The sequence below is a fragment of the Gallinula chloropus genome, assembly GCF_964237585.1.
Source record: "Gallinula chloropus genome assembly, contig: HAP1_SCAFFOLD_638, whole genome shotgun sequence".
In the NCBI taxonomy this organism is placed as follows: domain Eukaryota; kingdom Metazoa; phylum Chordata; class Aves; order Gruiformes; family Rallidae; genus Gallinula; species Gallinula chloropus.
In genome coordinates, this window is record NW_028168639.1 from 1 (window position 1) to 20,866 (window position 20,866).

Consider the following 20,866-nt stretch of genomic DNA (forward strand, 5'->3'; position numbering starts at 1 on the left):
GGTGGTGCAGGTTGCGGATGGCGTCCTCGGCCGCCGTCTTGTCCTCGATGTGCACGAAGCCGTAGTTCTTGATGATGTCGCACTCCAGCACCTTCCCGTACTGCTCGAACAGGGAGCGGATCTCCTGCTCCGTCGCCTCCCGCGGCAGGTTCCCGATGAACAGCTTCACCATCTCGCCCAGCCTGCCTGGGGTGGGGGGCAGCGGAGGCTCAGCAGACCCCAGGGACACGGCACCACCGCCAGCCCCGCTGCCTCCTCCCCCTCCCAGGTCTGGACCCCCCCCAGTCCCGCAGGTCCCCCCCGAGGCCACAAGGCCCCGTCACGCAGCCCCCACGGGCCCGGTTCCCTCCCCCAAGTCCGGCCCCCCCCAGGCCGCAAGGCCCCTTGCCGAAGCGCCCCAGACCCGGTGCCCCCAGACCCGGAACAGGCGCGCCCCCCCCCAGGCCCGCAGCCCCCAGGCCCCGGCCCGGCCCATCCTGCAGCCCCACAAGGCCGCCCCACATCCCCCCCAACCCCCACCAAAGGCCGCAGAGCCCGAAGACGCTCGGAGGCCCGAGACGCGGAGGAGGCCCAGGCCCAGCCCCAGGCCCGTCCACCAGGCCCAGCCCCCAGGCCCAAGCCCAGCCCCAGGCCCAGGCCCAGGCCCAGGCCCGTCCCCCAGGCCCAGGCCCGTCCCCGAGGCCCCCCCAAGCCTACACGCACCAGGCCCAGGCCCAGGCCCGACCCACCCCGGACGCCGCCCCCACAGCCGCCGAGCCCGGCCCCGGAGCCCCCCCGGCCGGTCCCGCTCTCACCGCGCCCCGCGCTGCCTCTCGCCGGGACGGTGACGGCAACAAAATGGCGGCAGCGGCGGCCGGGCCCCGCGGCGCCGCCTCCCCTTGGCCGCCGCTGCCCCTGATTGGCGGAACCCGCGGGGGACGCCGCGATGCGATTGGTGGAACGGCGGAGAAGGCCCCGCCCACCTGCCGCGGAGGGTGACGTCACCGGCGGCGCGAGCCCGCCCGCCCGCTGGCCAATCGCGTGTCGCGGCTCAAGCGGAGGCGGGGCGTGGCGGTCACGTGAGGGAGAGGCGGCCAATCAGAGAGCGAGAGAGAGGGAGGGGCGGGGCCCGGCCGGGCCGGAGCAGCACCGGGAGCGGCACCGGGACGGACGGGCCGCGGATCGGCGGCTCCAGGCGGCAGCGGCGGCGGCGGCGGCGGCAGCTCCGGCGGACAGCGGACAGCGGCGGCGGGACGCGCAGGCCTCGCCGGGACAGCGCGGCCTGGCCGGGCCTCGGCGGCCGCACCGGCACCGCGCCCCAAGGCCCCGCCCCCCGCTCGGAGCCCCGCCCCCTCTCCCCTACCCCGCCCCTCGTGCCGGCCACGCCCCCTCTGGCCTCGCCCTCTCATTGGGCCGCTCCCTTCCCCTTAGCCCCGCCCCCAGCAGTGGCCACGCCCCCCGTTCTCCTCAGCTCCGCCCCATTGGGAGATCCAGGGGCTGGTGAGTCCCGCCCCTTCGCTTAGCCCCGCCCTCTCCATTAGCCCCGCCCCCAGCCTATCAGACCCCGCCCCTCGGCCTCAGTCTCTATTGGGCTGTGCCAGGCTCCGCCCCCTCACTAGCCACGCCCCCTGGCTCAGCCCCCTGAGGCCCCAGGCTCCCTCCGCCCCGCCCCTTGGTCCCCCCAGGCCCCGCCCCCTTCACTAGCCACGCCCTCTGAGCCCCCTGGGGTCCCTCTGCCCCGCCCCTTGTCCCCCAGGCCCCGCCCCCCTCACTAGCCACGCCCTCTGAGCCCCCTGGGGTCCCTCCGCCCCGCCCCTTGGTCCCCCCAGGCCCCGCCCCCTTCACCAGCCACGCCCTCTGAGCCCCCTGGGGTCCCTCCGCCCCGCCCCTTGTCCCCCAGGCCCCGCCCCCTTCACTAGCCACGCCCTCTGAGCCCCCTGGGGTCCCTCCGCCCCGCCCCTTGTCCCCCCAGGCCCCGCCCCCCGCCCTCTTGGCCCCGCCCCGGCCATGTCCGAGTCGCTGCTGCTGCTGCGGCGGGTGCGCGAGCGCAGCCGGGACGCGTCCCCCTCCCCCCTTCCCACCGGGACCCCCCGTGCCGGGACCCCCACCCCCCCACCCCCACCCCCACCCCGCCGTAAGCGCGGCCGCCGCCGCCGCTTCTACCCCGAGCACCGCGTGTACCGGGCCCGCTGCTCCTTCCTGGACCTGAGCGAGGAGCAGGTGCTGCGGCGCTACCGGCTGGACAAGGCCGCCATCGCCGGGCTGTGCCGGGAGCTGGGGGCCGACCTGGAGAGCCTGACGGGCCGCAGCCACGCGCTGCCGGTGGCCGTCAAGGTGACCTCGGCCCTCACCTTCCTGGCCTCCGGCTCCTTCCAGACCGCCACCCGCCACAGCACCGGCATCAGCCAGTCGGCCATGTCCAACTGCCTGGCGCAGTTCCTGGAGGCCCTGCAGCGCCGAGCCGCCCGCTACATCGCCTGGCCCGCCGGGCCCACCGGCGCCGCCGCCGCCGGCGCCTTTCCCGGGGTGCTGGGGCTGGTGGGCAACATGCACGTGGCTCTGCGGGCGCCCTCGGAGAACGAGCCGGCCTATCGCAACGCCGGCAACTACCACTCCATGAACATGCAGGTGGTGTGCGACGCCGCCGGCGCCATCACCAACGTGGTGGCCAAATTCCCCGGCTCCTGCCCCAACGCCGCCGTCCTGGAGAACTCGGCCCTGGCACGGCTGATGGACGGCGCGCGGCCCGACGGCGCCTGGCTGCTGGGTGAGGGGGGCGGGGGGGTGGGGGTTGGAGCCGTGGGGAGGATGGGGAAGGTGGGTGGGGGGAGGGGGAGGGTGTCTGGGGGTTTAGGGTTGGTTTGGGGGTGTCTTGGTGGGTGTCTTAGAGTGACTCGGGGGCCTGGGGGTGTCTTGGGGTGGGTGTATCAGAGTGACTTGGGGGTCTGGGGGAAGCCTTGTGGGTCTGGGGGTGACGCCGGGGCCTGGGGGTGTCTTGGGGGGAGTGTATAGGTGGGATTTGGGGGTCGGGGGGTGTCTTGGGGGGTGTCTCAGAGTGATTTGGGGGTCTGGGGGAAGCCTTGGGGGTCTGGGGGTGACTCCGGGGCCTGGGGGTGTCTTGGGGGGGTGGGTGTATTGAAGTGATTGGGGCTCTGGGGGGATCTGGAGGTGACCCACATCCCCCCTCCACCCCCCACCCCCCCAGCCCCACACCATCCCCTCTCCCCCCCGAGGGACAGGGGGGTACCCCACCCCCCCCAAACCTCTCTAACCCCCCCCCCATCCCTCCTTGCAGGCGACCGCAGCTACCCGCTGAAGCCGTGGCTGATGACGCCCATCGCGGCGCCGCGGGGCGCGGCGGAGGAGCGGTACAACGCGCTGCACCACCAGGCGCTGGCGGCCCTGCGCCGGACCCTGGCCCTGCTCAGGCTGCGGTTCCGCTGCCTGGACCAGGGCCGGGGGTGCCTGCAATACGCCCCCCAGAAAGTCTGCCAGATCTTCCTGGCCTGCTGCATCCTGCACAACATCGCCCTGCGGCGCCGGATGCCCCTGCACCTGCCCGAGGGGCTGCCCCCGCCCCGCCGCGACCCCGGCAGCCCCCTGCCCGCCGCCCCCCACGCGCAGGTCTCCAGCGAAGCCCGCGCCGTGCGCGCCCGCATCGTGCAGCAGGTCAAGGACGCGCTGGGATGAGGCGACCCCCTCCCCACAATTTGGGGGGGGGGGGGGGGTGAGGGAGCCCCCAGCCCTTCCTGGTTGGGGGGTGGGGGGGGACACACTTGGACCTCCAGCTCCCCCCCCCCAGCCCCCTGCCTGGGATGAACCCCCAGCTCCACACCCACACCCCCTCCCACCCCTCTGGGAGTGGATTTGGGGTCTCCACCCCCCCAACCTCCCCCCCCCAAGGCAACAGATGAAGCCAGGAAGGGGGGGGGGGCACCCCCCATGCGTCCCCCCCATCCCCACGTGCCGCTGCATCCCCGCTGCGCCCCCATTCCACTGCCACAGCCCCCCCCCCCACTTCACTCCACGCTCATTCTGGGGTGAATAAAGGTATTTTTGGATAAAAGGGGGGGGTCCCCGGGGTTTATTGCCCCCCCGGCGCTCCGGCACTGTCTGGCCCGGGGGGCTGCACCCCGAGAAGCTGCCGGAAGGCTGCGGCGCGCCGGCGCTGCTGCAGCCAGTACAGCATCTCCACCCGGTCCCGCCGCATCTTCTGGGCGTAGGGGCGACCCCGGAACGTCACCGTGTCCCCGAAACCCTCGGCGACGCGGCGCAGGGCCGGGGACAGCCGGGCCTCGCAACGGGCCAGCGCGGCCAACAGGCCGCCCCGGCGCCGGGTCTCCTCGCCGCGCGCCGCCGCCGCGGCCCCGCGGAAGAAGCGGGTGGGATCCGAGCCCCCCTCCTCCAACCGCTCCAACCGCGCCAGCAGCTGCTCCCGGCGCAGGATGGCGGCACCGGCGGCTTCCCAAGCAGCCAGCGCGGCCGGTAGCCGCGCCGTGCCGGCACTGGCGCCGTATTTCACCGCCATCTCCCGCCTGTCGCGGTTGGGAATGGCGAGCGCGGCCCAAAGCCGGCGTAAGCGTCGCTGCAGCTTCTCCATCCCCACCGGCGCCGGATCCGGCAGCGGCGGCTTCCAGAAGCTTCTCTCTGCTGGTGGCGACGGTGCCGGCTCCTCCTCAACACGTGGCGGTGGCGGCGGCGGCGTTGTCGACGGCTCCTCCTCACCGGCACCGCGGCACGGGAGCAACATGGCGCGGAGGAAGTCGGAGCCCGTGGCCGCCACGTACCGGCAGTAGTCGTCAAAGAGGCCGGTGCGCTGGCGCTGCCGGTGCTGCTGAGCGCCATCCCTGTGCCATGGCGGTGGCTGCCCGGTATTCCGGGGTCCCGGCGCGGTTCTGGGGAGCAGATCCAGGGCAGCGGCCGCCGGTTCCACCGCGGGGTCCCGGTGGATCTGCCGCCACTCGGTGAGGACGCCGGCGCGGCTCAGCTCCCGGTACAACTCCCGCACTCCCGAGGGATCTGGCGCGGCCCCGGCACCGGCGGCGCAGCCCAGCACCGGTGGCTGCGGTTGGAGGGACACCCCCATAACCCACTCCGGGGGTACCCGTGGCGGTGGCGGCGGCACCGGGCGCAGCCGTGGGCTGGGAGGTCGGCACGGCGGGCGAGGTGCCGGTTCCGGTGTCACCGGGCGCTGCCGCAGCCGCGCGGTGTCCGGTGAGCGGCGGGTGAGCGCGGCGAGCAGCGGCGGCAAGTGGCACCCGCCGCCCTCCCGGTGCTGCCGGTGCTGGGGGTGCTGGGGGTGCTGGGGGTGCTGGGGGTGCTGGGCCGTCAGCCGCAGCAGGTCGGCGGTCAGCGCCAGGGTCTCCGGGGGGATCTGGGTGCCGGGAGGCTCCCGGTTCGGCTCCGCACAGGCCGGGGTGCTGGGCAGCTCCGTCCGGGGGGGCCCTGGGCTGGGGGGGAGGGATGGGGGGTGCTGGTCAGTCCTGCAGACGACCCCCCCCCCCCACCCTGCACCCCCCAAACATGGGGAGGCTGCACCGGCCCCGCCCCCCCCACCCCCCCCATCCCCAGCAGCCCACAGGGACCCTGGGACCGGGACCCCTGACCGGGACCCCCCCTGACCGGGGCTGGAACCGGGACCCCCCCCAACCGGGGCTGGGACCGAGCCCGGGATCTGGACTGAGACTGGGACCCCCCCCAACCGAGCCCAGGACCGGGACCCCACAAACGGGACCACCGGGCCCAGGAACCCCCTGACCGGGACCGGGACCGAGACCCCCCCGACCGGGACCGAGACCGGGACCCCCACGACCAGGACCACCGGGCCCAGGACCCCCCTGACCGGTACCAGGGGCCACTAGGACCCCCCCAACCGGGACCGAGCCCCCTGACCGGTACCGGGACCGAGACCGGGACCCCACCAACCGGCACCACCCGGACCGAGACCCCCCCCTCCCCCCGACCGGGCCCGAGACCCCGGGCACCCCCTTCCCGGGCCCAGCCCCCTCCGCGCGTCCTACCCGGTTGCCATAGCGACGCGCCCGAGGATGCCCCAACCCCCCCCCCCCCGTTACCGGTCCGTCCCTTAAAGCGTCCCGGGCCCCGGGGGCGGTTCCGGGGCGGAGCGCGCGGCCATGGCGGCACCGGCGCCTCCCGGGAGCAGCTGCCGGGTGAGGGGCGGGGGGGGGGGCGGCGGAGCGACTTGGGGATGGCCGGACCCTTCCACGGGGCTGGGGGGGGGGGAGGGAACCCCCCGGCTGTGAGCTGCGGGGGTGCGGGGTGATTCCCCCCCTTATGGGGTGCTGACACCCCCCCCCACCCCGCTTCCGGGGTGCTGACGCCCCTCCTCATGGGGTGACCCCCCCCCCCCCTTTCGAAGTGCTGACCCCCCGCCACGGGCTGCTGATCCCCCCCCCTTTTGGGGTGCTGATCCCCCCCCTTCTGGGGTGCTGATCCCCCCCCCTTTTGGGGTGCTGATCCCTCCCCCTTTTGGGGTGCTGACCCCCCCCCTTTTGGGGTGCTGATCCCTCCCCCTTTTGGGGTGCTGATCCCCCCCCTTTTGGGGTGCTGATCCACCCCCCCCTTTTGGGGTGCTGATTCCCCCCCTCATGGGGTGATCCCCTCCCCCTTTTGAAGTGCTGACCCCCCCGCCACAGGGTGCTGAACTCCCCCCTTTTGGGGTGCTGATCCCTCCCCATCATGGGGCAATTCCCACCCCCCCACCCCACCCCTTGCAGACTGCTGACACCTCCCCCCCACCCCATGCCCCCATTTTGGGGTGCTGCACCCCCCCAACATCCCCCCCTGCACCCCACAGCTGGAGTTCGCGGTGCAGATGCGGTGCCAGGGCTGCGCAGACGCGGTGCGAGCAGCGCTGCGGGGAGCCCCAGGTGAGACCCCCCCACCCCCCTTCCCCCTCCCCACAAAACACTCGGGGACCCCCCCCCCCCAAATCTCCCCCGTCCCCCTCCCCAGACGTGCGGCTGCTGGAGCTGCAGCTGGCAGAGCAGAGGGTGCTGGTGGAGACGGCGGCGGCGGCCGAGCGCGTGCGGGAGCTGCTGGAGAGTTCGGGGCGCAGGGCGGTGCTGAGGGGGATGGGGGGCTGCGAGGACGGTGAGTAGGAGGGGAGAGGGGTGGGGGACACGGACACGGGGGGGGCACCGTGCCCACCTGGCTGTGCCCGCAGCCGGCCTGGGCGCCGCGGTGGCCGCGCTCTCGGGCCCGGGCGCCGTGCGGGGCCTGGTGCGGTTCCTCCAGCTCTCGCCCGCGCGCTGTCTGGTGGATGGAGCCATCGACGGGCTCCCGCCGGGACCCCACGGGCTCCACGTCCACGAGTTCGGGGACCTCTCGCACCCCTGTGACAGGTACCATGGGGGGGCGGGGGGGGGGTGGTTGGGGGTGCGGAGACCCCCCCAACCCCTGTTTCACCCCCTCTCCCCTCTTCTTGCAGCTGCGGGGGGCACTTCAACCCCGACGGGGAGCGCCATGGGGGACCCCAGGACCAGCAGCGGGTGAGGCAGGGCTGGGTGCTGCTTAGTGGGGCTGGGGGGGTGGGGGTTGGTCCTGGACCCCCCCCCCCATGATCCCCAAACCTCCCCGCAGCACGCTGGGGACCTGGGGAACATCTGGGCCGACGCCGAGGGCAGAGCCAGCTTCCGCATGGAGGACTCGCGGCTGAAGGTCAGGGTGGGGCGGGGGGCTCCCCGCGACCCCCACATGGCTGGGGGAGTGTGGGGGGGTTCCTGAGCCCCCCCACCGTGTCCCCTCCTGACAGGTCTGGGACATCATCGGGCGCTCGGTGGTGGTGGACGCGGGTGAGGACGACCTGGGCCGGGGCTGCCACCCGCTCTCCGGGGTGACAGGGAATTCGGGGCCAGGGTGAGCGCGTGGGGCGGGTGGAGGAAGGTTTGGGGAGGGGGTTTGGGGGGGGGGGGGCATGCTCACCCCCCCCCGCCCCATTTCCCTCCCCACAGGCTGGCCTGCGGCGTGGTGGCGCGGGCGGCCGGACTCTTCCAGAACCCCAAGCGCGTCTGTTCCTGCGACGGGCTGACCCTCTGGGAGGAGCGGGACCGGTCCACGGGGACCCTCAACCCCATGGGGACCCCCAGCCCCACAGGAACCCCCAACCCCACAGCGACCCCCAACCCCTCGGGGACCCCCAGCCCCACGGCGACCCCAGCCCCCCACCTCTGACAGCCTCCCCGAGAGCCCAATAAACGCCAACTCTGCCCCGGCCCCCCGCGTTTCACGGAAAGCCGGGGTTGGGGGGTTGGGGGGCGCGGGGGGGCAGCGCGTCCCCCCGCGGTGCTGGGGGCGGCGGGCCCTTTAAGAGCGGGGAGGGGGCGGCCGGCGCAGGGAGGGGGCGTGGCCGGCGCAGGGAGGGGGCGTGGCCGGCGCAGGGAGGGGGCGTGGCCGTGTATGGAGAGGGGGCGTGGCCGGCGCAGGGAGGGGGCGTGGCCGTGTAAGGGAAGGGTGTGGCCGGCGCAGGGAGGGGGTGTGGCCGTGCATGGGGAGGGGGTGTGGCCGGCGCTGGGAGGGGGCGTGGCCGGCGCAGGGGAGGGGCGGAGCCCGTCAGGCGCGGTTGGCGGAGCCCGGGGCGGGGCGGGGGTGGCGAGGGCGGCTCCGCGCGTGCGCAGTGCGGAGGGCGCGCAGCCGGCGGGCCCCGCGCCTGCGCAGTGCGGCAGCGGTCGCCTCACCCGGTCGGCGCTGAGGCGACGCCGCCATTTTGTGGGGCCGCCGCGCCGCGCTCCCCCTCCATCCCTCCCTCTCCTCCCCTCGCCTCGCCTCCCCGCTCCTCTCCTCTCCTCTCCTCTCCCCGCCGCCTCCATCATGCGTCCCGGCATCAAACTCTTCGTGGGCAACGTCCCCGAAGAAGCGACGGCGGAGGAGCTGAGCGAGCTGTTCGCCGGCGCCGCCGGCCCCGTGCTGGGCATCGCGCTGATGAAGCAGTTCGCCTTCGTCCACCTGCGGGACGAGGCGGCGGCGGCCCGCGCCATCGCCCAGCTCAACGGCCACCAGCTGCACGGCCGCCGGATCGTGGTGGAACCGTCCCGCCCGCGGCCCACCAACACCTGCAAGATCTTCGTCGGGAACGTCTCTGCCGCCTGCACCAGCGCCGAGCTGCGCTCGCTCTTCCAGCAGTACGGCACCGTCGTGGAGTGCGACGTGGTGAAAGGTACCGGACCCGCCGCCGCAGCCTGCGCACAGTGTCCACCCCCCCCGCCCCGCCCGCTCCACCACCGTGGGGAAGGGGTTTGGGGGGGGGGGGGGGGCGCCGCCTGCCCCTCAGCCCCGCTCGCCGCTCGCCTCCGTCCCCGGAGCCGCTCCGGTCCCCGCTCTGTGGTTCGGTGATCCGCGTCCTGTCCGGCGGTTGCGGCTTTTCCCCCCACCCCCGGCCCGAGCCGATCTGGCGGCGCCTCCGCACTCAGACACCCCCCGGGGCTGGGGGGTGGGGGGGGGGTGGTTCTCCCGCCCCGGCAGCCCGGCCTCCCGCTCCCCGTCCCGTGTAGCCCTCCCCGGGTGCGGGGCCGCGTCCTCCATCGCCCCGGGCAGCACAAACCCGCTGCCTCCGCCGCCGTTCCCCGGTCCCGATGGCGACGCCTCCGCACACCGCGCTGCCCCCGACACGGAGCAAGCTGCTCCCCCCGGGAGCCCGAACCCCACGTAACACCCCGGGCAGCCACTCCAAAGACTCCCGAGCGGGGGGGTGGCTCCGTAGGGTCCCAATCTGGGGACGTCCCCGCTTCCCTCCGCCGGCCCTTTTGCCTCCCGGGAGGGTTGATGTTGTTGCCTCTTTGCTCTCTCCCGCGCCAGGTCCTAAGCCCATCGACTCCGTCCCCCCTGGCCGCGGCTTTCCCAGGGGATCCTGCTAGAAACCACCCCAAACCCGCACCCAAACAAACCTGTGGGGTTCCCCCAAAATGGGTGTTGGGGGCTGCTGCAGCTGCCCCCCGGGGATGGTGGGGTGTGGGGACACAACACAGAGGAAACGTCCCTTCCTTGAGCCACTGGAGGGGGATATGTGGATGGGGAGGGTGGGCAAAGCAGCACGGGGGTCGGGTTGGATGAGCAGCCCTCGCGTCAGGGTTGTTGCTGGAGGCGCTGGTTATGGGGAGCCCCGGGAACCAGTGGTGTGTGACTCGAGGGGGGACGCTGAGAGGAGCCGCCCTTCTGCCCCGGACCAGCCTCCCCGGACCCGTCATGCCGTGGGGGGAGCGACTTCCCGGTGACTGGGGTGGTATCAAAACCCCAGAACCATGGGCCCGAGCGCCGTGGTGCCGGCACGGCCTCGTGGGGTGGGTGTCGGGGTGCTACTGGGGGGTGACATCCTCTCCCGACGCGGCCGCGCTGGGTCCGGCTTCTCCTACCGCTCCTCGCCTCGCTCTCCCTCTCCTTTCCAACGCCTCCTCTCTGCTTCCGTGCCATGCCGCTCGCCTCAGCTCCAGAGGTTGTGCCCCGGGCTCTCCCTGTCCTCATCCTGCTCTCTCTTCCTCCCCTTGCGCAAACTCTTCCTCTCTCTTCTCCTCCTTTTCCTCCCCACCTTCTCCTCTTCCTGCTGGAGCTCCGGCTCGGTGCCTCAGTGGGCTCTGGCCCTTTCTGGCTTCGCTCCGCTTCCCGGCTCAGCTCACGGTGCCGGTGAGGCCGCGCTGCTCTCTGGGGTAGGGGTCTCGATCCCAACGTGCTGCAAGAGTCACCTGGGAGGGGGTGGGGGATGCTGAGCTCGCTCTGTGAGGGGAAGAGGAAGAAAACAGGGAGGGGGGAAATGGAGCTGAGCAGCTGTTGCTGGGGGATGCTGGGCTCGTTAGGTCCTGGGCTCGTTAGGTCCCAGCCAGATTAATTGTGGGGTGGAAGCAGATGCAGGTGGTTGTGTCCCTGCTGCTGGAGCAGGGCTGGCAGCGTTCATCCCGATGCCGATCCCCACGGCTGCCGAGCCGCCCTCGGTCCCGGCCAGGCTCCTTAAGCGTTCGCTCCTGTAACGAATTGTCTTTTTCCCCCCCTTCTCCCCCCCCTCTGATAACCCTCTGTCTGCTGCTTTATCAGACTATGCATTTGTTCACATGGAGAACGAAGCAGATGCAAAGGTTGCCATCGAAAACCTTAATGGGAAGGAGGTGAAGGGGCGCAGAGTGAACGTGGAGCTCTCCACCAACGTGCAGAAGAAGGGCGCAGCTGCGGCGCTGCCGCCCGCCCTCGGCCTCGACAAGAACAAGAGGATCGGCCTGGAATACCGGGAGAAATTCCAGCCCAAGATCGAGGGCTTCGACCAGCAGCGCCGGGCGGCCGATGCTGCCGCCTTCCCCACGGCTGCTGCGGCCGGTTACACCGCCCCCTCCTCCCTGTACGATTACCAGCAGCGTTTCGGCACCGCTGGCGGCGGCGGCGGCGCCGGCAAATACGAGGCCTTTGAGGCGCAGGCCAGGCCGGCATCCCCTTCCTATTTTGGGAGGGACCGTAGCCCGCTCCGGCGCTCCCCGACCCGCACTGGCTACGCGGCGGTGACGCTCCCCATGACGGCGCAGCCGGCTGCGTACCGCGCACAGCCCTCGGCCTCGCTGGGGGCCACGTACCGTGCCCAGCCCTCTGCGTCCCTTGGCGTGGCCTACCGCCCGCAGCCCACCACCGGCCAGGCCGCGTCCTACCGTGCCCAGCCCTCTGCCTCGCTGGGCGCTGCCTACCGCGCCCAGCCCTCCGTCTCCCTCGGCGCCTCCGGCACGCAGCCCACTGCCAATTCCCTCGGCTCCTACGGGGCCCAGGCCGCCGCCTCCTATGGCGCGCAGCCCGCCGCTTCCCAGCTCTCCGGCTACGGCGTCCAGTCCGCTGCCCTGGCTTCCTCCTACGGGGCGCAAGCCGCCTCCGGCTATTCCGCCTCCTACGGTGCCCAGGCCGCCACTGCTTATGGTGCCCAGGCCGCTGCTGGCCCTGCTGCCTCCTACGGCACCCAGGCCGTGGCCACTCACGTGGCTTCCTACGGCGCTCAACCCGCTGCTGCCGGCCATGCCGCTTCCTACGGCGCCCAGCCCGTAGATAGCCACGCCGCCTCCTATGGCGCCCAGCCCGCTGCCGCGCTCTCGGCCTATGGCGCCCAGGCCATGGCCACACACGCCACCTCCTACGGTGCCCAGGCGGTAGCCAGTCACCACGCCGCTGCCGCCTACCAGCCCGTGGCTGGCCACTCCACCTCCTATGGCGCGCAGCCGGCAGCCGCACTTTCCGCCTCCTATGGTGCCCAACCCGCCGCCGGCCACTCCGCCTCCTACGGTGCCCAACCCGCTGCCAACCTACCCACTGCCTACGGCAGCCAGTCCGCCGCCGCACTCTCAGCCACCTATGGCGCCCAGGCGGCTGCTTCCTACGGCAGCCAGGCCGCTGCCGCCGCCGCCGCCTCCTACAAGGTGCAGGCCTCTGCCTCGCTGACAGCCGCTTACCGGGCCCAAGCTTCCGGCGGCTCGATGGCAGCGTCCTACTCAGCGCAGCAGGCTTCCTCCGCGTCGCTGGCTGCCGCTTACCGAGCCCAACCGGGCAACGCCTACGACGCGCCGAGCCAGCTCGGGCAACAGGCGGCTACCTACCTGGGCCTGTCGCAGGCCACTGCCGCCATCGCACCGCCGTACGAGCGCACCCGCCTCTCCCCACCACGCAGCGCCGCCTACGACGACCCGTACAAAAAATCATCCGCTCTGGCAAAAAGGTACGAGGCCGGGCCAGGGATGGATGGACAGACAGACAGACAGCCTCGCAGGCTGTTCCTCCGCGCTGTCCCGCTGGAGGCCGCTACCCGGTTTAAGGCTTAATCTTGGTTCTGGCACGGCACGCTAAGAGCCTGGCACCGCGGTGCCGGTGGGTCCATGAAGCCGTGATCCTCCCGTGCTCCGCGAGGCCGGAGTGGGGTGGGGGGGTATAACAGGCTTGCTGGGGGCCCGGGAGTGTTTCGTCTGGGGTTTGGGGAGGGGGCTGGTGACACGCGTTCGCCAGTGGCGCGGCGTCTGATCCGTAGGTGTGCTGGGCGCTGCTTCCCCCGTCACTTTACCCACAGCCCGGCAGCGTTGCGCTGCCGCCTTTGCGTCGCTCAGGTGTGACGCGCTCACCGCCAGCAGCGGATTTTGGGCAGCTCCCCCCCCTCCCCTTCCCCCCCCCCAAGCTCATTCACCTCCTGTCTCTTCTCTCGCCCAGGTACGGCTCCGAGCGCCGTCTGTCCGACCTGTCGGATTACCGCCGCTTAGCGGACTCTCCGCTCGCGTACCGGCGCTCGCCAACCAAGTCCCCGCTGGATTACCGCCGCCTTCCGGAGGCGCACGCCGATTACGCTCGTTACTCTGGCGGTTACAGCGATTACCTGCCCACTGCGCGCGTCCACTCGGGATACCAGCGCCGCCTCTGAGCCGCTCGGGGGATCTGGGGAGTGGGGGGGAGGAAGCAGGGCCCTTCATGCCGCTGTTCGCGTTGCTCTACCGTGCCCGGTTTGGTTCAGCTGTCCTCCCCAGCGCAAGGACGGTTGGTTTTTTAGCTGCTTTTTGGGGTTTTCTCTCTTCTTTTGGAGTTTTTAGAAGGATCACGGTTACGGTTGGAAAGCCGCCGCTTTCACCCTCCCCCAGCGCCGGCTCCCGCCGCAGAACCCGCTCTGGCTCCGCGGGCGTTCCAGAGCAGTTCAGAACCCGAGCCATGGCTGCGCCGCCGAACCGAATCCGCCGCCTTTTCTATCCCACCAGTTTCCCCCCCTCCTTGGGTTCAGTTCCCACCTTTCCCGGCGGTGTTCCGCGCGGCACCGGGCTCAGGCGAGGTTTTGTACCGCTGTAAATAAACCCGGGGGGGTCTTTCCCGTTTCCCAACTGTTTCCTGTCTGGTTCTTTCCCAGCCCCAGAATTGGGGGAGACCCAACAGCACCGGGGCGGTGCCATGAACGCGTGGGACCCGCTGTCACCACCTTGTGTCCACCCCACGCCAGCTGCATCACTGTAGCGCCGTCACCCCAGAAATACCCCTTTCTTGGCAAAGGAAAGTGCCAGAACACTGCCGGTGTCCCCACCACACACTGTCACCGGTGGCGCCTTTTCAGGATGACAAGAGCCACCCTCCCCTCCCGTTCTCACCGTCGCGACACCGTTAAAGCCTCCGGAAACGTTTTCTATCCCATCCCGGTGTGGTTGGTGCTGGTGGTTTAACACCACAGGGAGTGGGAAGGATGGATGCCCACCCCCTGCCTCATTAGCCCCTGAGGTAATTAATTACCCGAGCAGAAAGGTCTTAATTCTTCTCCCCTTGTTTTCCAGGGCCAGCGGACACACACTCGCCCGCAGGTCCCAGGATGCTCCGAGTGCTGGAGGAGCCAGCGGATGAACACACAGACGTAATTAGCAGCTGATGAGACGGGAGATAATTAGCAGAGGCCCAACTGCTCCCACCAGGGAGCTGCCACACATCCCAAAGGACCAGCCCGTGCTTGGGGTGACCGAAAAGCAGGAGGGGGAGCAGCGTAGCCCCGCGGGGGAGGTTAATTAGAAAGGGCGGGGGTGTGTGTGTGAGGAGAGGAGGGACCCCAGTGGGGTACAGGGAGTGCGGGGGGCAGCTGTGCGGTGCTGAGAGCTGGGGAGGGGGCATCGTTAAAGCCCAGCACTGATCGCTAGCAAGGGGAACTGGGGGGGGCTTTTTGGGGGAAGGAACAGGGCTGCCCCCTCTCAGCTCCCCTTGGTTTGCAGCACAGACCCTGCCCCCCAGCCAGGGTCCCGGGCGGAACCTTCCGGTAACTCCCGGTTACGGAAAGAACCTGGAGGAAGAACCGGTGGTGGAGCCAGCGGGTTTGTTAAAAATGGTGAGTTTATTTCACTGGAAAGGGGGGTTCAGGGGACCCTAAATGTCACGGGGGGGAGGGGGGATTTTGGGGATGGGGGTGTGGAGCAAGCTCCAGACACAAGGGGAGCGCTCCCACGCCACAAAGCGGCACTGGGGGGGCCTCACTTCAGCTCCATCCTGGTGTGTGAAAAAGCTACGAGTGGGTTATCCCCCCCCTCAAAAAAATAAAGAGCAAAAACCCCCCAACCCCCCCCAAAAAGAAGAAAGAGGAGTAATAATAATAATAACGAGGATGACGAAGGAAGCGACAGCCCGGGAGCGAGCAGCTCCACGGCGGCAAAGGGGAAGCTGCGGGTACGGTTACGGCTACACTGGGTCACAACCTGAGCCTAGACCAGCTAGGGGTGAGGGGGGGGAAGGGGGGCAGGAGCCCTCCCCAAACTACCTGGAAAAACAAGTCTGGAGCAGGAAGGGGTGAGGGGGGGGTGAAAGGGGGAGGCCGAGCGTCCCGTTAGGAAGCGGGCTCGTTAGGTTCGGTGTGTGCCGGTAACCCGACGTCCAGCCGCGAGTATCTTACCTGGAAAGAGAAAAGCAGAGTTGGCGCAGGCGCCCGGCGGCGGCGGTGCCGGTGTAACGGCGCCAACCAGGACACAAACCCCCGGTGCCAAACGCCCAGAGGAGCTGCTGGAAAACAACCGGATTCCTGAGGCAGTGCTGGGAGGGGGAGGGCTCGGTGGCAGCCCTGTGGCGGCAGCTCGCGCTTGCTGGTGCCGGGGAACACAGCGCGGCCGCCGACCGCTCTGACCGAGCCAAACCCCATTCCCAATCCAGGGAACGCGCCTGGCAGCCACGGCGCTGGGGGAGGCACCCCCTGCCCCCCAACCCCTCCTCAGCTCACCAAGGCTTGGCCCCGAATTCCCAGCAGGACCCCCAAGCTGGCGCCAACCAGCAACACTGACCGCAGCGGCACATCCACGCCCTGAGCCAACGCCTGGGCTTTAACGCCCGGCCAGAGCCCGGCTGCCTCACCGCAACCCCGCCGCCCGGCTCGCAGCGGGTGCAGGCACTGGTCCAGCACAACCAGGGACTGGGGAGGCGGGGACAGGACAGACACAGACGCACAGCCCGTGTCCATCAGCCGGGGAACCCCCGCCCCTGCGCCGCCCGCCGAGTGCTGCCGCCGCGCTCACCTCGGGGTCAAAAGGCAGAGTACCGCGCCCGGTCCGCGTACGGGTCCCGCCCGAACCGCTGCATGTCGTAGAGGGAGGCCCGGGCCACCGAGGAGACCGGCGACAGCTGCCCACGCTCGTACGTGTACGCCTCTCCGACGGTGGTGGCCGCGGCGGCCGTGCGGCGCAGGGGGCTTCTATCCCGGGTGTAATAGGTGGAGGAAGCGGCTGCCGCGGCGGCGGTAGCGGCGGCTGCGACGGCTGCCGCCGCGCCAGGGGTCGGCAGCAGAGCTCTATCGTACGCGTCTAAGGCGGTGGGGATGCGATTGGCCATGGCTGTGGTGGCGGCCATGGCCGAGGATTGGACCTGGGAGTACTGGGCGTACTGGGAGTACTGGGCCATGGTTTGCTCCGCGTAGGCGTCGTACGCAGAGGCCGTGGCGTAGGAGCGGACGCGGTAGCGCTTGTAGTAGTCGGCCATCCCGCCGTAGGCCTCATCGTAATACACGGTCTCCCCATAGCCCGCGGTGTAGGGAGTGCGCACGGCTCCGTACTGCTCGTTATAGGCCTCGGCAAAGTCCGCCACTTGCCCCGGGCGATCTACCGGGCACTCTTTAGACCAGTGCCCTTCCTTCCCGCAGCGGTAGCAGCCGCTCTTGTCTCCCATCCCGGGCGCCGTCCGGAGCCGGCTGGTGGATAACTGCACGCGCATCCGCTTGCCTTGAGGAGAGAGACGCGAGAGGGAGGCCATCAGTTCCGGCCGCACCCCGCAGCACGGTCACAACCACGGGCACCGGCGGGCAGCGAGACGTGACCGGCCGAACCATCCCCTCCTCCCACCATTCCGACGGTGCCAGGTGCCTGGAGCGGGAAAAGCCCACCAAGGGCTGGAGCGGGACACGCCGCACGGCTGCCGGGAGCCCAACTTACCGGGAAGGTGCCGCTGGGAATTGGGATTTACCCACGACACGGAGCGCCGGCAGCCCCAGGGCTAAACCGGGACGGGCTCCGGCTGAGCTGCGAACCTGTCCCAGCACGCAGCCCCAGGCACTGGCCAGCAGCACCTCTGATCCCGTACCAGCGGCAAGCTTCCCACCGGAAAACGCTCTCCCGCCGGCCCCAGCCCCGCCTCAGCACACTCCTTGCGGCCGCGAAACGGGCACGGTGCCGCCGGACAACCGCGGCACAAGGCAAGCCAAGCGCGGCCGGAGGGGCACTCGTCGGTCCGGATGCGCCATCCCGCTTGGAGAAGAGTCTTGGGGAATACCCGGAATCGGGGCGGCGGGGTTTGCCGCTACCCCGACAGCGAGCGGGAGGGCGAAGCGCCGGGCGCCTCCCTGTCAACCCACTGGCGACGAGGAGCCGCTCTCGCCTTCTGGCGCCGCGCCACCGCCAAGGCGGCTCCGCGGCGCGAGCTCAAATCCGGACGTGCGGCCGAGATGCGAAGGCTGCGCCAGCGGAAAAGCGCCCGCGCGCCGCGTCTCATCCGGGAGCCGGGTCCTATCGCCCGTTAGCGGCACGTCAAGAGCCCGAGCGAGCAACGCCGCGTGCTGCCGGCAGCAGGGACGCGGCCGGCGCGGGATCGGGCGCCTCCGCTCACCCTCTTACCAGGCAGGGTAACGCTACAAGGGCGGGAGGCAGCCTGGCTTCACCCGCTGCTCCGGCCCGGCAGCCGGAGTTGGGACTTCGCCGATCGGGATCCTCCTGTGGGGCGGCCGTGCTGGGTTAAGTCAGAGATGGGTCAGTCCCGTCCTCCCCCGGCCCAGCCCCAAAACACCCCTCTGCACCCTCGGATTTTTGGGGTGTTGTGGCCACACCAGCAACCAGAAAATCGGCAACCGGGGTTCACCGGTCAGGAAAACAGCTGCGCTTGGGCCAGACCGGCGCCTCATCACGCCCCGGTCACGGCGCAGAGAGCGCTGGAATGCAAAACCAAAGCAAAAAAAAACCTACCAAAAACCAACCAAAAAAAGGGAAAATTAAAAAAACCACCAAGGCCAAAGCCTGTTTGCACTGAACTCCAGCTGAGGGCGATGCTGGCGGCGCTGCGAGGGTCACCAGCGCGCCGGCTGCCCCCGACCTGCGCAGCCAGAGCTGGAAAGGCCAAAAAAATCATCTCCAGAGAGGAAACGTGGGGAATCTTCCCAGAGACCCACAGGGCTGGAGCACCGAACGTCAGACCCACCCCCCCCTTCCCCCCAACGGGATCCCCACCGCCATCCCGGGCGCGGCTCACCTTGGAACTCGGTGTTGTCCAGCCCGCGGATGGCTTCCACGGCGTCCTCCGCCCTCTCCATGTGCACGAAGGCGTAATCCTTGACGATGTCGCACTCGATGACGGGGCCGTACTCCTCGAACTTGGCGCGCAGCTCCAGGTTGGTGCAGGCGGGGCTGATGTTGCCCACGTGCAGCTTGGTGGAGGCCTTGCTCTTGTTCTTGCTGGCCTCCACGTTGATGCAGACGCCGTGCAGCTTGTGGTGGTGCAGGTTGCGGATGGCGTCCTCGGCCGCCGTCTTGTCCTCGATGTGCACGAAGCCGTAGTTCTTGATGATGTCGCACTCCAGCACCTTCCCGTACTGCTCGAACAGGGAGCGGATCTCCTGCTCCGTCGCCTCCCGCGGCAGGTTCCCGATGAACAGCTTCACCATCTCGCCCAGCCTGCCTGGGGTGGGGGGCAGCGGAGGCTCAGCAGACCCCAGGGACACGGCACCACCGCCAGCCCCGCTGCCTCCTCCCCCTCCCAGGTCTGGACCAACCCGAGCCCGTCCCAGAGACCCCCCCACAAATCGCCACAAAAAACACCAAATCCCCTCGAAAAAACCCCACTAAATCTTCACAACCTCCTCCCTAAACCTCTGCAAGAGACCCAAATCTCCTCAACACCCAGTCAAACCTTCACAACCCCCCCAAATCTCTGCAGAACCCTCAAAATCTCTTCCCAAAGATGCCGAATCTACACAATGACACCCCAGGTCTCCACAGAAACCCCCCCAGTCTCCACAATAACCCCCCCAGTCTCCACAATAACCCCCCCCAAATCTCCCCCAAGACCACCCCAAAGTCTTCGCGTCCCCCTCCATCCCCACAGAACCCCACATCTTCCAAAACCAGCCCAAATATCCCCCCAAAACCCCCCACCCCTTCCTCAGAAGGACCCCCAATCTCCAGAAAAACGACCCAAATCTCCTCAGACCCCCCCCAATCTCCCCCCAAACACCTAAATAACCCCCCAAATCCACAAATATCCCTCAAAACCGCCACGGATCTACGCGGGACCCACTCAAATCGCCACAAAAATCCCCTTAATTTCCACAAAACTCTGCGAATTTCCACAATAAACCCCAAATCGCCTCAGAAACCTCCGCCCCTCCCCCAAAATCGCCTCAGAAACCTCCGCCCCCCCTCAAATCGCCTCAGAAACCTCCGCCCCCCCCCGCAAATCGCCTCAGAAACCTCCGCCCCCCCCCCGCAAATCGCCTCAGAAACCTCCGCCCCCCTCCCCCCAAATCGCCTCAGCGCCCCCAGCCCCTCCCCCGCGCAGGGCAGGGCGCGGCCACCGAGGCCCAAACCCGCCGCGGACCGCAGCCCTTTCCCCGCACAAGAGGCCCCGGAGCCCCGTCGGGGGTGGCCGGGGGGTCCCCGCCCGGTACCTGCGCCGCGTCCGCCGCCGAGTCCCAACAAAATGGCGACGGCACCGTCGGCTTCGCTCCCCGCCTGCCGCGTGTTTATTGGGCGGCGGCGCTGCCAGTCAAACGGGCTCGGCGAATCGGAACGCCGCTGCTACCGGCAGAGGTGGGCTCGCTCGCCGAGGGGTTTTAACCAATCAGAGGCGAGGATTGGGGAAGGGGCGGGGCGGCGGAGCGGTCCATTGAGGCCTCTGCCGGGCGGGGGGGACGGGCCGGACCATTCGCGGCGGGCGGGGGAGGCCGGGTGCGGATCCAGAACTGGGGACGGACTGGGAGCGCTGGGGGAACCCGCCCGGCCCCGCCGCCGGCCGTCCTCATCCCCAAATCATCCCATCCCACCCCAATCCCGTCCGTATCCCAACCCCATCCCTCTCTGGTCCATGTCCCCCACCCCACCCCATCCCCATCCCATCCCCATCCCCATCCCATCCCCATCCCATCCCATCCCATCCCATCCCCATCCCATCCCCTCCCCTCCCCATCCCCATCCCCATCCCATCCCATCCCCATCCCCATCCCCATCCCCATCCCATCCCCTCCCCTCCCCATCCCCATCCCCATCCCATCCCATCCCCATCCCCATCCCATCCCCATCCCATCCCCTCCCATCCCCATCCCCATCCCATCCCCATCCCATCCCATCCCCATCCCATCCCCATCCCATCCCCTCCCCTCCCCATCCCCATCCCCATCCCCATCCCATCCCATCCCATCCCATCCCCATCCCATCCCCATCCCCATCCCATCCCCATCCCATCCCCATCCCCATCCCCATCCCATCCCCATCCCATCCCCATCCCATCCCATCCCCATCCCCATCCCCATCCCATCCCATCCCCATCCCCATCCCCATCCCCATCCCATCCCCATCCCCATCCCATCCCATCCCATCCCATCCCCATCCCATCCCCATCCCCATCCCCATCCCCATCCCATCCCCATCCCATCCCCATCCCCATCCCCATCCCATCCCCATCCCATCCCCATCCCATCCCATCCCATCCCCATCCCCATCCCATCCCATCCCCATCCCATCCCCATCCCATCCCCATCCCATCCCATCCCATCCCCATCCCATCCCATCCCCATCCCATCCCCATCCCATCCCATCCCATCCCATCCCCATCCCCATCCCATCCCCATCCCCATCCCCATCCCATCCCCATCCCCATCCCATCCCCATCCCATCCCATCCCCATCCCATCCCCCCACACATTCCCGCTGCAGAAAACGCCGCGTTTATTC

General features: G+C 69.9%; 5 protein-coding genes across 8 annotated transcripts; 3 read left to right on the forward strand and 2 right to left on the reverse strand.

The window, feature by feature from the left end:
• Positions 1–925: 925 nt before the first annotated feature.
• LOC311204290 (putative nuclease HARBI1) lies at positions 926–4,026 on the forward strand (the record flags this gene model as incomplete). The annotated part of the gene is made up of 4 exons (XM_084280739.1): positions 926–1,352; positions 1,952–2,016; positions 2,119–2,746; positions 3,275–4,026. 4 exons carry the CDS (start codon positions 926–928, stop codon positions 3,667–3,669), a joined length of 1,515 nt encoding a protein of 504 aa, XP_084136865.1. The 3' UTR covers positions 3,670–4,026.
• LOC311204289 (uncharacterized protein) lies at positions 4,024–6,017 on the reverse strand. Its single transcript, XM_084280738.1, has 2 exons — positions 6,000–6,017; positions 4,024–5,429 (listed from the first exon to the last, which is right to left on the reverse strand). Exons 1-2 carry the CDS (start codon positions 6,008–6,010, stop codon positions 4,064–4,066), a joined length of 1,377 nt encoding a protein of 458 aa, XP_084136864.1. The 5' UTR covers positions 6,011–6,017; the 3' UTR covers positions 4,024–4,063.
• Positions 6,018–6,100: 83 nt separating this feature from the next.
• Positions 6,101–8,214, forward strand: CCS (copper chaperone for superoxide dismutase). The gene is made up of 8 exons (XM_084280732.1): positions 6,101–6,149; positions 6,797–6,869; positions 6,955–7,092; positions 7,166–7,343; positions 7,430–7,490; positions 7,582–7,659; positions 7,754–7,857; positions 7,953–8,214. The coding sequence occupies exons 1-8, from the start codon at positions 6,114–6,116 to the stop codon at positions 8,170–8,172; spliced, it is 888 nt and encodes a 295-aa protein (XP_084136858.1). The 5' UTR covers positions 6,101–6,113; the 3' UTR covers positions 8,173–8,214.
• Positions 8,215–8,588: 374 nt separating this feature from the next.
• RBM14 (RNA binding motif protein 14) lies at positions 8,589–13,800 on the forward strand. Its single transcript, XM_084280733.1, has 3 exons — positions 8,589–9,154; positions 11,020–12,667; positions 13,150–13,800. The coding sequence occupies exons 1-3, from the start codon at positions 8,809–8,811 to the stop codon at positions 13,355–13,357; spliced, it is 2,202 nt and encodes a 733-aa protein (XP_084136859.1). The 5' UTR covers positions 8,589–8,808; the 3' UTR covers positions 13,358–13,800.
• LOC311204288 (RNA-binding protein 4B-like) lies at positions 10,520–19,600 on the reverse strand. Of its 4 annotated transcripts, none has more exons than XM_084280734.1 (4): positions 19,586–19,600; positions 18,172–18,597; positions 15,957–16,655; positions 14,773–15,343 (listed from the first exon to the last, which is right to left on the reverse strand). In XM_084280734.1, exons 2-3 carry the CDS (start codon positions 18,581–18,583, stop codon positions 15,964–15,966), a joined length of 1,104 nt encoding a protein of 367 aa, XP_084136860.1. In that variant the 5' UTR covers positions 18,584–18,597; positions 19,586–19,600; the 3' UTR covers positions 14,773–15,343; positions 15,957–15,963. The 4 variants fall into 4 exon arrangements, with proteins under 4 accessions (XP_084136863.1, XP_084136860.1, XP_084136862.1 ...); XM_084280736.1 differs by lacking the exon at positions 14,773–15,343 and adding an exon at positions 17,544–17,639 and having other exon boundaries at positions 16,526–16,655; XM_084280735.1 differs by lacking the exon at positions 14,773–15,343 and adding an exon at positions 17,544–17,655 and having other exon boundaries at positions 16,526–16,655.
• Positions 19,601–20,866: the final 1,266 nt, after the last annotated feature.